This window comes from Littorina saxatilis, linkage group LG4 (genome assembly GCF_037325665.1).
Source record: "Littorina saxatilis isolate snail1 linkage group LG4, US_GU_Lsax_2.0, whole genome shotgun sequence".
NCBI classification, from domain to species: domain Eukaryota; kingdom Metazoa; phylum Mollusca; class Gastropoda; order Littorinimorpha; family Littorinidae; genus Littorina; species Littorina saxatilis.
In genome coordinates, this window is record NC_090248.1 from 51,722,099 (window position 1) to 51,736,486 (window position 14,388).

General features: G+C 42.3%; 1 protein-coding gene across 4 annotated transcripts in view; it reads right to left on the minus strand.

The window, feature by feature from the left end:
* Window positions 1–14,388, minus strand: part of LOC138965038 (prestin-like) — a 127,495-nt gene that overhangs the window by 112,360 nt on the left and 747 nt on the right. For 3 of the 4 annotated variants that reach the window (XR_011455272.1, XM_070337160.1, XM_070337157.1), the window contains exon 2: window positions 8,662–8,811. The exons of the other annotated variant lie outside the window; for it this stretch is intronic. Coding sequence is in view for 2 of the 3 variants with exons in the window: in XM_070337160.1 (XP_070193261.1) it covers window positions 8,662–8,698 (37 nt within the window). In the remaining variant the exon portion in view is untranslated. The remainder of the gene's footprint in view (window positions 1–8,661; window positions 8,812–14,388) is intronic. 4 annotated transcript variants of the gene reach the window in all.

Genomic DNA, 14,388 nt, shown 5'->3' on the forward strand with positions numbered 1-14,388 from the left:
GTATTAAGGACTTACAGGACACGCCAGATTTGGGCATGTCTACTTAGGTAATGAAAGTTCAATGACATGCTGTTTTCGAGGATATAAATTAACACCTGAATGTGAGCCCACCAACCGAACCCTCGTAAATACTGTTATATCTTTTGGTTAGATTGATCGCACACAGTCCATGCATCCAAGGATACAAATAGATTTGATGGGAGTTCGTCCAGGTTTATTGTAGCCTGCAGCCATGTTGGAGTACACAATACAAACGTGTCACGTGGTACTGTGACGTCATGTAATTATGCATACATGTACACACATAGGCCTATATGAGGGCCCCAAAGGGGGGGTATCATCACGATCACGGGAAGGGACATTTTAGCTTTCACGATCACAGTTACCTTGATTTTTGTTTTCACGATCACGAACACCAGTGGCAAATCACGGTCACGGTAAAAGTTGCATGTACAGAAAGTAAACACAACCACACAGTAATTCGCTCCTCTGGATCTATTGTTTATTCAACACAAAGTGAGAACTGTTGCACTTTTTTTATTATTATTTTTTGAATTTTCTTTCATACACACATAGAAATACATATCATGATTTGTAATCTGTAACAAGAATGTTGTTTTCATTGGGTTTTTTTCTCTCTCTCTCCCTCTTTCTCTCTCTCTTTCTCTCTCTCTCTCTCTCTCTTTCTCTCTTTCTCTCTCTCGAAGCCACAAGCCTGAGCCTGCGAAGCAGGCGAGCCAACTAGGGGGGTCCGGGGGCATGCCCCCCCGGATTTTTTTTCAAAACAAGAAGAGCAAACGCTCGATCGAGTCACTTTCGCAGTTCTGAATATTATGACCTTGAAAAAGGTCAAAGGTCACCAAAGCAGACGTCAAAGTGTAGAGGTCACTGGGAGTCACGTTCACATAAAATTTGAGCCCGGTCACTTTTATAGTTTCCGAGAAAAGCCCAACGTTAAGTTGTGTGTTGCCGAACAGAAAAGGCTAGTTATCTCCCTTGTTTTTCTGATAACGTTCGTAAAAGGCTACAGATGTAAATACTTTGATGTAAAGAATAATCCTACAAAGTTTCAATCACATCCGATGAACTTTGTCAAAGATATAAAATGTCTAATTTTTCCTTTGACGCTGACCTGTGACCTTGAAAAAGGTCAAAGGTCAACGAAACCATCGTTAAAGTGTAGAGGTCATTGGAGGTCACGACTAAACAAAATATGAGCCCGATCGCTTTGATAGTTTCCGAGAAAAGTCCAACGTTAAGGTGGTGTCTACGGACGGCCGGACGGCCGGCCGGCCGGCCGGACGGCCGGACAGACTAACACTGACCGATTACATAGTCACTTTTTCTCAAGTGACTCAAAAACGGTTAAAATCTGTGCAATCTGGTGCATTCTGGGCATCATTTTCAGGGCTGTAATAGTGTTGTGATCTTGTTAAAAATCCCATTTTAGCCTCCCCCACCACCATTCAACACACCTCCAAACTGGTGAAAACAACACTACTGACTGCTGGCTTCATTGAGACCGGCGCCCGGTCGCGTTGCGCGATATTCACACGGATCGTTTTTGCGGAAATGTTTCAACTTCACCGGAATAAATTTGACGTTACCGGATTTTGAAAACGGCTTTATCGGATTTCCGGCACTTACCGGAAAAGTAGCATGCCTGACAAAATCCCCAACGAACATGACTTTGATCGTCTTTGACATGAGGATCAAGTGACCCAAACTGGCACGTCTCCCCGCCATTGTTTCTGAATTTAACCCATTGTTGATATTAAAGTTTACAGGCGCTAAAATAAATCCAAGCTTAATGCAAAGAAGCGACAATTAGAATCTATGCCAAGCGTGTCCACGTTGCTGGGATGAAAAACACATTTATAGTTTCGGTTTTGGCTACACGCAGACTCGATCTCGAGCCAGTCGAGGTCACACTGAGCGAGTGACAGCTGGACGTGGCAATGTCGACAATGTCAATGATCTCACTCAAACTCAAAGATCTTGAACAAATTTCAAGATCTTTGCCTACATTCAGAACAGTCATAGAGCAACATAGATCAACATACCTTGATATTTCGTCTTCGGAAAGACCGACCCATAGCCTGACCTTTCCACCAAGGAAGGCATTCTCGCCGCCTGCTTTGGTCTGGCTTGAATCCACAAAATATAACAGAAGTTCGATGACAGTACCGCTGCACGCCATTTTTGATCTTCGAATTCGAATTTGACTGAATGCACTCAAAACTTTAGCACGAAGCCCCTCCATTGGATGAAGTTTGGCAGACTTTTGCAATTTGCCTTCTGATTGGATCTCTTTTTGTGTGTGATTGGTTCTTTTAAAGGGAAGCAATCGCTGTCAAAATCATATTTCTGAATGTGTTGTTGCTTCCCTTCAATCGGGATTGGCTCCGTGACGTATAGAGGATCATAGATTGATACAGCTGTGAAAAATGTACGTTGAAAATAAAATGCTTTGCAATAATGCCCATCACGATCACGAAAACAAATGACGATCACGATCACGAGACTTGATTTTTTTGTCATCACGGATCACGGGCAAAGTCCCATCACGATCACAGAAATGGAAATTTCGGCAATCACGGTCACAGAAAGGTCAAAAAACGCCAATCACGATCACGATTTTAAACCCTTTGGGGCCCTCCTATATGTTACATCCCCTTTTTCCAGTTAACAAATAAATTTGTTGCACATACAACTTAAACTCACAACTTAAAACTCACACACTATCAATCATTCACAAACAATGTAAATAAAGTCCCAGGTAGTAAATGAGACAATGCCAAAAGGTGACGTTTTCATGTCAGTATGTCCCAAATGACATCACCAGTACATTTTTCATTCTATCTAATCTGTTTTCGTTCTATTTTTTCTAATAACATGCGTTAACAATTGATTGCCAACTGGAATGGAAGAGCACAAAAAGTGTAACTTGATATGTAGTTTCTCTAGAGGGAAAAACATCTTCCACTTTCATGTCAGTGTGTCCCATGCAACATACATTTGCCAAACAGCTATGTGCAAGTAGATTATTTGTTAGTGGTATAGAAAATAGTGATCAACAATTAAAGTCAGTTTTCACATTCATTTTCTACCTATTTCTTATTTGTTTATTCTGTTGGCAATGGTGAAATGTCAGCAATCGTGTGTCATTCGGGACAGTAGACATGACACCTGACCTTTTGTCACTGTCTCAATTCCAATAAACTTCACTTGGAATGTCCATGGATTCTTCAAATAAAATAAATGTTCATTGATGTCCTTGGAAAGTCACATTATTAGTCTCTTCATGTTCTGATTGTCCATTCACCTTTTACGGTGTGACCGATTGTCCTGAAACTTGAAGATTATAACACTCATAACATTTTACACAAAATCAATTAACATTGTCCTTTGCATTCACACACATGTACATGATTTCACACATAATCTCCCATTTTCACAGGTATCCTCACAATTCTACCACTCCTGGTAGCTACGGGTGCTTTCGGAGTTTCCGCATGCATGTGGCTTGGTGCTTGTGTGGGTGTGTTGCTTGTCTGAGCTTTGCTTTTGATTGATGAGTGACTTGATTGCTTTTCGTACTGTGAGCTACTGTTTCTATCATCATTGTGATTAGTCATAGCTTGAGTTGTTTGGTTTTGTATGCCAGGAGTCTGTGACAGTGGTTTTTGCTTGCCAGGAGTCTGATGCACTGATTTGTGCTTGTCAGGAGTCTGAAGCATAGATTTTTGCTTGCCAGTAGTTTGTGGCACTGAGTTTTGATTACCAGGAATCTGTGGCACTGAATCATTTCTCTCTGGCTGAGCAGTGTTTTTGATTGGTGTGCTTTCACTGTCTGATTTTGTGCTGACTTTGAGTAGGTCTCGCCTATTTCTCCTGTAGGTGCCAGAGTCAGTCTGTACAAGATATGATCTTGGTGTGTCTGTATGTTTTACAACTGTGGCTGGGCGCCACTTCCCTTTGTCACTGATGTACACCTTGTCATCTTTGTGTAGTGTTCATCTTTGTGTAGTGTTGGGAGTGACTTTGCTGTTTTATCATACTGTTGCTTTTGTCTGCTCTGTCTTTCTTTGAGTGTTTTCTTCACTTTGTGTGAGCCCTTGGTTTTTAGTCTGTCTGTGTTGATGTCCAGTCTTGTTCTCAGTTTTCTGTTCATGAGAATCTCTGCTGGAGATGGGAGTGTGCTACTGATAGGTGTGGTTCTGTAGTTTAAAAGCGCTAAGTAGACATCCTCCCCACTATCCTTTGCTTTTTGAAAGAGCTTCTTCAAAGTTTGTACCATCCTTTCAGCTAATCCATTTGACTGAGGGTAAATAGGGCTTGATGTTGTGTGTTTGAATTCCCATTTGCGTGCAAATTCTGCAAATTTCTCACTCGAGTATTGTGGTCCGTTGTCTGATACCACTTCTTCAGGAATTCCCTGTCTGGCAAATATGGATTTCATGTGTTTTATCACTGTTTTGCTCTTTGTGTCAGGAAGGAGTGCGTATTCAACAAACTTTGAGTGATAGTCAGCTATCAGCAAGTAGTCACGGTCATTCCATGCGAACAAATCAGTCCCTACTTTTTTCCATGGTCTGTCTGGAATTTCATGACTGATCATTGGTTCTTTTTGCTGTTTGTTTCTGTGTTTGGCACACACTGAGCATGAGCTGACTATGTCTTATATTTGTGATGACATCCCAGGCCAAAAGAAAATGACTCTTGCTCTGTTTTTGCACTTTTCCATACCCAGGTGTCCTTCATGTATTCTACCCAGCATTTCTTTTCTCATAGATTTTGGAATGAGAATTTTGTCTGCTTTGAAAATGATGCCATCGATCACACTTAGTTCTTCATTGTATTGGAAATACTGTCTGATCTCAGCGTCAACTTGGTATTTGTCTGCTGGGAAACCTTTCAGAATTTGCTCTTTCAGCTTTTTCAATTCTGGGTCTTTGTCTGTTTCTTCTCTCATTTCCTGCTTTCTGTTGTCTGCTACAGGTAAACTATTCATGAATGTGGCCACATGGATTTTCACCATTTCTTCATTTTCTGACCCTACCTGTGTGTCTGTTTTGACTGACGCTCTTGACAGTGTGTCTGCAACATACATTTCTTTGCCTGGTTTGTATGTGATGTTCAGATCATAGCGCTGTAGCCTCAACATGAGTCTTTGAATCCTAGGCGGACATTTGTTCAGTGGTTTTTTCCAGATGTTCTCGATTGATTTGTGGTCTGTTTCAACCTCACACTGCTTTCCATAGATATATTGATGGAATTTTTCACAAGCGAACACTATGGCCAACGTTTCTTTTTCGATTTGTGCATAGTTTTGTTCTGCTTGAGTGAGTGCTCGAGACGCGTAGGCTACAGGTCTGTCATCCTGCATGAGTGCACAGCCTAACCCTACTGATGATGAATCAGCTGTGATTTTCACCGGTTTGTCTGTGCTGTAGTGAGCAAGTATGGGTGCTTTAGTCAGCTGCTTTTTGACTGCTTTGAATGCTTGCTCTTGTTCATGATTCCACTGCCAGCACACTTCTTTCTTGAGCAAAGTGCGCAGTGGTGCTGTGAGCTCAGCCATATTTGAGACAAACTTTCCCAGATAATTGACCATTCCCAAAAATCTCTGGAGGTCTGCCTTTGACTGTGGTGACGGCATGTTTTGTATGGCTGCTATTTTGTCTGGATCTGGTTTAATGCCGTCTTTGCCTATGATGTGGCCAATGTATTTGATCTCTGTCTGTGCAAACTCACACTTCTTTCTTTTGAGTGTCAAGTTGCGGTCATTTGCCCTTCTAAGTGCTGCATTCAGCGCTTCATCATGTTCTGTTTGGTTGCGACCCCAGATCAGAATGTCGTCGACCCAGTTGTCGACTCTTGGTATGTCACTGAACATGGCTTTGATGGTTTTGTGAAAAACCTCACTGGAACATGCCAGACCCATGGGTAGTCTTTTGAAAACGTACCGTCCGAAAGGTGTTTGCATACAGCACAGTTTTGAACTTTCTGCATCTAAAGGTATCTGCCAGAAACCATTCTGTGCATCCAGTTTGGTGAACAGTTCTGCACCTTCTAGCTGTGCTGTGACCTCATCAACTGTGGGCATCGCAAAGTGCTCACGCTTGATTGCCTTGTTAAGGTCTTTTGGGTCCATGCATACCCTTAACGTTTTGTCAGGTTTTTCCACCACCACCATGCTACTGACCCAATCTGTAGGTCCTTCTTGTGGCTCAATGACCCCTAATTTTTCCATTCGGTCCAACTCTTCTTTAATTCTCTCTCTGAGAGCGAATGGAACCTTTCTGGGTGGCTGAATGACAGGTTTGACTGATTCGTCAACAACTGTGTGGTATTCCGTGCCCAAATTTCCCAGCTCCCCAAAGATAGTGGGAAAATCTTTGTCAACTGTGTCTGCGTCTACGCTGCAGATCTGTATGAGTCTCAGTAGTCTTGATGATGCAAGACCTATCAGCGCTGGTTGATTTGTGTCTACCACATAGAACTTTAACTCTTCACCCATCACAATCAGTGTACATGTGCCTTTAACACTGAGATTACCCCCTGTGAAACTGGTCAATCTAGTTTTGGTTTTGTTCAGAGAGGGCTTGTTGTGAAGACTGTTGTATGTGTGCAGTGGGAGCACATTTCTCTGTGCACCAGTGTCAACTTTGAACTTGACTGTGATGTTTTCTACATCTACTGTGACGAACAACTGATTGTCCTCTACACTGGTCAAATATTCCACTGCGTCAACATAAACATCATCATTTTCTGTGTCTGAACTGATTTCTAGTGCATCAACAAATATTTCTTGCTCTTCTGTCTCAGTGTCCTGTCTTTGCACTATGTGTATGTTGCTTTCTGACTCTGATTCTGACTCTGAGCTTGTGTATGAATCTGTGTCATCTTCATGCATGACATGTACATTTTTCTTACTGCTCCTACAGCAGGCTGCAAAGTGATTGAGCTTTGAACATTTCAAACATTTCATGCCATACGCTGGGCATTTCCCTTTGTCATGCTTTCTAGCACATCTGGTGCACACTACTCTGTCATTGCTAGAAGTAGTACTACTCTGAGTAGTTTTCTTGTCTTTGTATTTCTGAGAGTGAGAATGATGCTTTGACTTTTTGATCTTGTGTACCTTTTGGTCCTCTGTTTTGGTCATGATGTGTGCTTTGGCTCTTGAACTTTCATGCGCCCTACATGTGTCAGCACACTGCTGCAAAGTTAGGCCTTTCACTTCAAGCAATTTCTGTCTGACATCATCATCCTTCACCCCTACGACTATCCTATCACGGATCATTCTGTCTTCTTGGTTTTCAAAATTGCATGTTTTTGCAAGTTGTCTGAGGGCAGCAATGTATGTGTCTATGCTTTCTGCTGTTTCTTGGACCCTATTGTTGAACACATAAGCCTCATACACTTCATTTGTCTCACAAACAAAGAAATCATCAAACTTTTTGATAATAGTGTCAATGTCATTCTTTCTTTCAGTGTTAGTGAATGAGAAACCATCAAACAGTTCATTGGCTTCTTCGCCGATACAAGTCATGAAAACAGCACACCTGTACTCCTTTGTCTCGTCCGACAATCTTGTTGCTACTTCGTAGTTGGTCATGGCGATCTCTACGCTATGTAGTTGGTCCATGCTCTCTTGAAGTTGAAGCGTTTCCATTTGGTCTGCATACCACTGGACGACAGCACAAGCTTGGAAGGTGGAGGAATACTGGATGAAAATCTGTGTGGTCTCCTCTCAGTACCACCAGCACGGTTGTGCTCCGCCGCCGGCTGTGCTTCGCCTTCGTGGTCGGACATTTTGTTTCACGTGTTCCACGAGTTATTTCCCTTGGTCCGCTGCCGGTACTTTTTCGGGAAAGTTCTTTTTCGCGCCCACTACAGTTGCGTTTTGACGGCCGGCAAACTGAAGCGTAGCTAAACCTCGTAGGCATCCAAAAGTGACTCCAACCCCCAGTTCTGACACCATGTTATATCTTTTGGTTAGATTGATCGCACACAGTCCATGCATCCAAGGATACAAATAGATTTGATGGGAGTTCGTCCAGGTTTATTGTAGCCTGCAGCCATGTTGGAGTACACAATACAAACGTGTCACGTGGTACTGTGACGTCATGTAATTATGCATACATGTACACACATAGGCCTATATGTTACAAATACCATCTCTCTCTCTCTCTCTCTCTCTCTCTCTCTCTCTCTCTCTCTCTCTCTCTCTCTCTCTCTCTCTCTCTCTCTCTCTCTCTCTCTCTCAATACAGAACAAAGCAAGCTTCCATTACCGTAACTCCAAACTTGAAAAAAAACACCACCACTTTTACTTCAGTGCACATAAAAGAGGCAATCACCACATCCGAATTAAACAGATATATTTCACCCAAACAGAAAAAATAAAACAGCCATTACCGTAACTCAAAACTTAAACAACTTTTACTGAAGTACATAAAAAAGAGCCAATCACCACACCAGAATTCAACTAGAAATATTGCACCAGGACAGAACAAAACAAACAGACATTACCGCAACTCAAAACTTGAGGAAAAAAAACCTGTTACCCAAGTGCACGAAAAAGAGCCAATCACCAAGTCAGAATTTAACGAGACATAGTGCACCAAACTAGAAGAAAGCAAGCAGCCATTACCGTAACTGTCTCTTCTGGCCAGAATCAGGGACGCCATACTCCCGAAACGGCCTCCTGTCCGTTGTTTTTCAGATGACTGCAATTGAAGTTCCACCGTAGAAGAACTGGAGTAGGCCCACGTACGCTGAAAGCACCGACGCGGCAAGAGTACTGAAATGATCAAACCGCCGTGTGCTCAGTAAGAGGAAAATCGGACATACAAGGGTCAGCGATCTAATGGATGGGGTACGGGTGGAGGGATACTGTAGGACACCAAAGGCACTCAACTCAAAATTCAGAGAGTCCATTTTTTTTTCATTTCAACGAGTCGCGATTTTTCATGACATTTTCTCTAATCTCGTAGATGAAGGCTGCAGGCGAATACTGATTCGTTTTTACACCCCCGGTATAGGGGTGTGTATAGGTTTCACTGGATGTGTTTGTTTGTTTGTTTGTTTGTGTGTTTGTTTGTTTGTTTGTTTGTGTGTTTGTTTGTTTGTTTGTGTGTTTGTTTGTGTTCGCAAGTAGATCTCAAGAATGAACGGACCGATCGTCACCAAACTTGGTGAACAGGTTCTATACATTCCTGAGACGGTCCTTACAAAAATTGGGACCAGTCAAACACACGGTTAGGGAGTTATTGGTGGATTTTGGTTTTTTGGGGGATCAACTACGGCATAACTCTTCCTTATCTTCTCCATGTTTTCAGCGTTTACCTCCCTTCCTTCGTATGGTGCACTACGATATGAGAGGCATCTTCGGATATTCCCGGCGTTCTGTTACTATTTTTAGAAGGTCATCGCAGTGTCCACAACGCTTTCCTTGGACCCGTAAGTTGTCCTCACTGTAAAAGTGCAAAGGTCGAATCAATTTATAGCCACGCGAAAAATACACTCTCATCTATCTCTATATATTTATACAATAGATATAGATATATATATATACGGCTTCTCTCTGTGTGTGTGTGTGTTTGAGTGTGTCTGTAGAAAACACCTGTGTATTGCACAGTTCTGTTTGTGATGTGGAACCTAGGGCGTCGTCGACAAGTATGGGACTCGACATGATATGATCAGGAATGGCATTATGGCCCCTGAATCATGTTCGTGCTGTTCCCATTCCACGAGTCTGGAAGGGACCTAAGCTTGACGGGTCCATGGTTCGAAGCCGGCGTACAGTGCGCCACTCAAGCCGGGTATTCGGCTCTATTTAATCCACACGTGCTGAGCATGTTTTATATTATATACATGAGACGGTTTTTACAAAAAATGCGGTCATTAGGTGTTACAGAAAGAGTTATATTGATTTGTCTTTTTCTCCGCCTGTCTCTTTGTCCACTCAATCAACTTATTTTAACCACACTTGTTAGCAGTGCCTTCTCAGTTGGTGGCAGTGAGAATGGTAAGGACGGGGGTGTTTTTCCTATCTCGGAGGAATTTCTTGTTGTTGTTGTTAATGTCAATGCGCATTAGACCTGAGCGTTAAAGGGGTAGTGCAGGATTCACAGCATTGCTGATCGAAGCAACGATTTGTCTTTTTGTCACAGATTGCGATACAGTCAAAAGCTTTACACAATTACCTCACAGATGCCTACCCATACACCCACACGAAACTTTAGATGTGGTTTGTCTGCCTGTCCGCATCTCCCGCCAACATGTACTTAACATTTCCCGTGATCACGTCCTAGGGCTGAAGGCTGTGTGCGGTATGCCAAAATCATTGAAAATGGACCCACATACCATCTTTTACAATTATCAAACACAATTTCTTGACGTAAAGTACCCAAAACAGAAATAATTCTCCCTCTCGCCGAAACTCATAGACTTTCAAGAAGGCCTTTGGTGTAATTAGTTAACGTGCGGGACCCCATGTGAGCCTGATCTAGGGCCATGCTTCCCTGCCCAGAGAATGACCAAAATGTGCAATTTTTGACTCCTTGCATAAAAGTCAATAAAACTTGGTATTTGTTCAAATGGATAGCTGCATGACAAGGCAAGGCAAGGCAAGCAAAGAATTTATTCAAGAAACCCCATGAGGGTACATGAAGAAAAAAAACAAGAACAATACAGAAATGCAAACTGCTTCAAGTTCAACATAATACATAAACTCATTCCGATGAAGAAGAAAAATAGAAATTCCCGGGGCTTCGTGCATCAGGACGTGACAAGTTCAGTAACTTCAACTTTGTTTAAACCTGCGATGTAACTTACAACAGGTCAGAATCTTCTTGGGAAGAGGAGTCCTCCTGATCAGTAAATATGTTCTCAGTTAAACAAAAACCTGTGGCAACAGGCGGTTGGTTAACGCCTTTCCGTTTGATGTTAATGTTGACCTCTGAGACCTGCAATTTCTCCATGTGAGATAATCAAGTTAATTTGATTTGATAACCAGGCAACCTACCCTTCGGGGATTAACCTTTGTGACCTAGAAGGCACAGGATTTTCTCTATGTTTTCTTTTTTGACCAGATAACGATCTAATGGATTTATAACGTGTCCTTGGGAAGGTCCGGGCAGAAGATAGCAAGTCATTGGAGGGATTAATACTGTTGCTCTCACTGCTGGACACATTCCCCTTCGGCCATCACTGACCCACCTACGGAGGCCGTTTGGAAGGTGTCCAAATGCAATTAAAATACCTCTGAGTTAGGCTATTGCATCAGTTTATGTTTAAAGTACTTAGGAGTGTAAATTCAGTGGTTCCTCCAAAGCTTTTATGATGGCACAGAACAATTGATATTTTTGCCAAGAAGGGGGATCAGATAATTAAGAACCAATTAAGTAGGAACCCAGCTGTCCGATAAGGAAAAGCCCATGAAAGTCCCAGTACATGTCACATGTAATTATCTAAGTGTCACTTTTGAGATTAACGCTTTGCCGGTCAAGCAATCACAATTTCTTGCTCCAAGTTTTTAAGGTTTTCTGGCAAGAGTGCTGCTTCAATTTGCCTGAAGTAATTTGACTTTACATTTCTTCGGTGAGATTTTTGTTGGTCGTAATAATGCTAGAATATGCATGTGATACCACAACGTTCCATTTGCAGGGAAACGGCATCCTTTTTACTTCGGCAAAGCGGTGTTGTAAATAGTTTTGAAACTTTTGAGGATGACCCACGCAGGTCAAACGCTTTACAGTTCTGGGTACTACAATAACGTGTTTGACAACCGATCACGGCATCGTCGCGAATCTTTCGAAGATTTTGTGTACAACTAAGGCATCAAACGAACAGAGCATATTCAAGAGGCTTGCCGATTATCCTTTGGAATAGGAATTCATGTTTAAATGATCTTTTTTTCTATTTTTAAACCATTCAACCGTTGCTAGGTTTCCGTTCTCGGCGCACACCAGAACAGTACACTGAAACGCATTTTCAACAGGCTAGTCAAGCACAAAAACAAAGTCCCTTTCATTTTCAACCACAAGAAAAAGGGAGGAGAACCGTCGTTATGTGACTCAGGCTTCTCTTGTTTGTTTGTTTGTTTTCAGTTTTGAATTGTTTCGACGGGCGCAGTGGCGTGGTGGTAAGACGTCGGCCTCCTAATCGGGAGGTCGTGAGTTCGAATCCCGGTCGCTGCAACCTGGTGGGTTAAGAGTGGACATTTTTCCGATTTCCCAGGTCAACTTATGTGCAGACCTGCTAGTGATTTAACCCCCTTCGTGTGTACACACAAGCACAAGACCAAGTGCGCACGGAAAAGATCCTGTAATCCATGTCGGAGTTCGGTGGGTTATGGAAACACGAAAATACCCAGCATGCCTACTCAACGAAAGCGGAGTGAAGTTGACTATGCTCTCAGAGTATAGTGTGGGGAAACCAAATGGGCAAACGAGCTCACAAGTAGGCCTAACCAGAAAATTCTGGAACGCTGAAGAAGAAGTATTGTTTCATCGACATATTTTTATGAATTCAACAGCTGCAAGCATATTCACTCACGTTCCGTCTTCATGCATCCACACTGCAAATCTTTAGCAGCGCTCCTACCAAAGTACACGCGTGAAATTTAAGGAAATGCACACAATTGACTCGCACAATGTGCACACGGTAGTGCAAACGGCGCAGATCAGAGCAGCTTACCATGAAAACACGATCGCTGTTTGGGACAAAGCTCCCAGCTGTGTGACGTTCAGTTCTTCTTCACTACAGGTGACAGATGTCCAGCTGATACCATCATTATAACAAGGCATTCTTTTTGGCGCCCTCATCCCTCCACTCACCCCCCCCCCCCCCCCCCCCCCACAGGCAGTTTCATTGAAGCGGTTGAGCTGATGTGTTCTGACGACAAGATTACAACTACTGACACAATGCTGATGGTTAAACTAGACTAGTGATTGGTGCAGATAAATGCAGACCATTTTTGACTCACATGCGAAGCAAAAGTGAGTCTATGTACTCACCCGAGTCGTCCGTCCGTCCGTCCGGACGTCCGTCCGTCCGGAAAACTTTAACGTTGGATATTTCTTGGACACTATTCAGTCTATCAGTACCAAATTTGGCAAGATGGTGTATGATGACAAGGCCCCAAAAAACATACATAGCATCTTGACCTTGCTTCAAGGTCAAGGTCGCAGGGGCCATAAATGTTGTCTAAAAACAGCTATTTTTCACATTGTTCCCATTTTCTCTGAAGTTTTTGAGATTCAATACCTCACCTATATATGATATATAGGGCAAAGTAAGCCCCATCTTTTGATACCAGTTTGGTTTACCTTGCTTCAAGGTCAAGGTCACAGGAGCTCTTCAAAGTTGGATTGTATACATATTTTGAAGTGACCTTGACCCTGAACTATGGAAGATAACTGTTTCAAACTTAAAAATTATGTGGGGCACATGTTATGCTTTCATCATGAGACACATTTGGTCACATATGATCAAGGTCAAGGTCACTTTGACCCTTATGAAATGTGACCAAAATAAGGCAGTGAACCACTAAAAGTGACCATATCTCATGGTAGAAAGAGCCAATAAGCACCATTGTACTTCCTATGTCTTGAATTAACAGCTTTGTGTTGCATGACCTTGGATGACCTTGACCTTGGGTCAAGGTCACATGTATTTTGGTAGGAAAAATGTGTAAAGCAGTTCTTAGTGTATGATGTCATTGCTAGGTTTAGTTATTTGACCTTGACCCTGAAGGTCAAGGTCACGTAAAGGTCAAGGTCAAGCATGTGAGTCGTATGGGCTTTGCCCTTCTTGTTTGCACTGTCTTGGTTTTTGGTAGACAATTTACAATATCAAAACTGACTCGTAAAAGTAGAACATGATAACAGCCAATAAACGTACACGCAGTTCAAGGTACAGGAATAAAAAAAAAAAACCACTCAATCAAGAGAGAATGGCGGAGGGGGGGGGGGGATTAAATGAAGAAATGAAATGACGATTTAATTAAACAAATGCCGTCGGCCCATTTCATGGGGATTACAAAAATTGGCAACAAAAATGGCAAGAACAACGGAAACATGATTCACAGGAAGATAATTCAATACTCATTTCGATGAGAGAGAGAGAGAGAGAGAGAGAGAGAGAGAGAGAGAGAGAGAGAGGGAGGGAGGAGGAGGGTTGTTGATGCGAACGAAAAAAACGGGGGGAAAAATGAAAATAAATCAAAGAGGAAGCACGAATAGAATTCAGAAATGTTTAAAAAAAAAACACACGGAAAAACACTCTAATCAAAAGTGTTCTACTTGTATAACACATTTCTGTGACAAGTTCTGAATACTTTATGGCATAGTACCGACTTGTGAAAGTAGCAAAG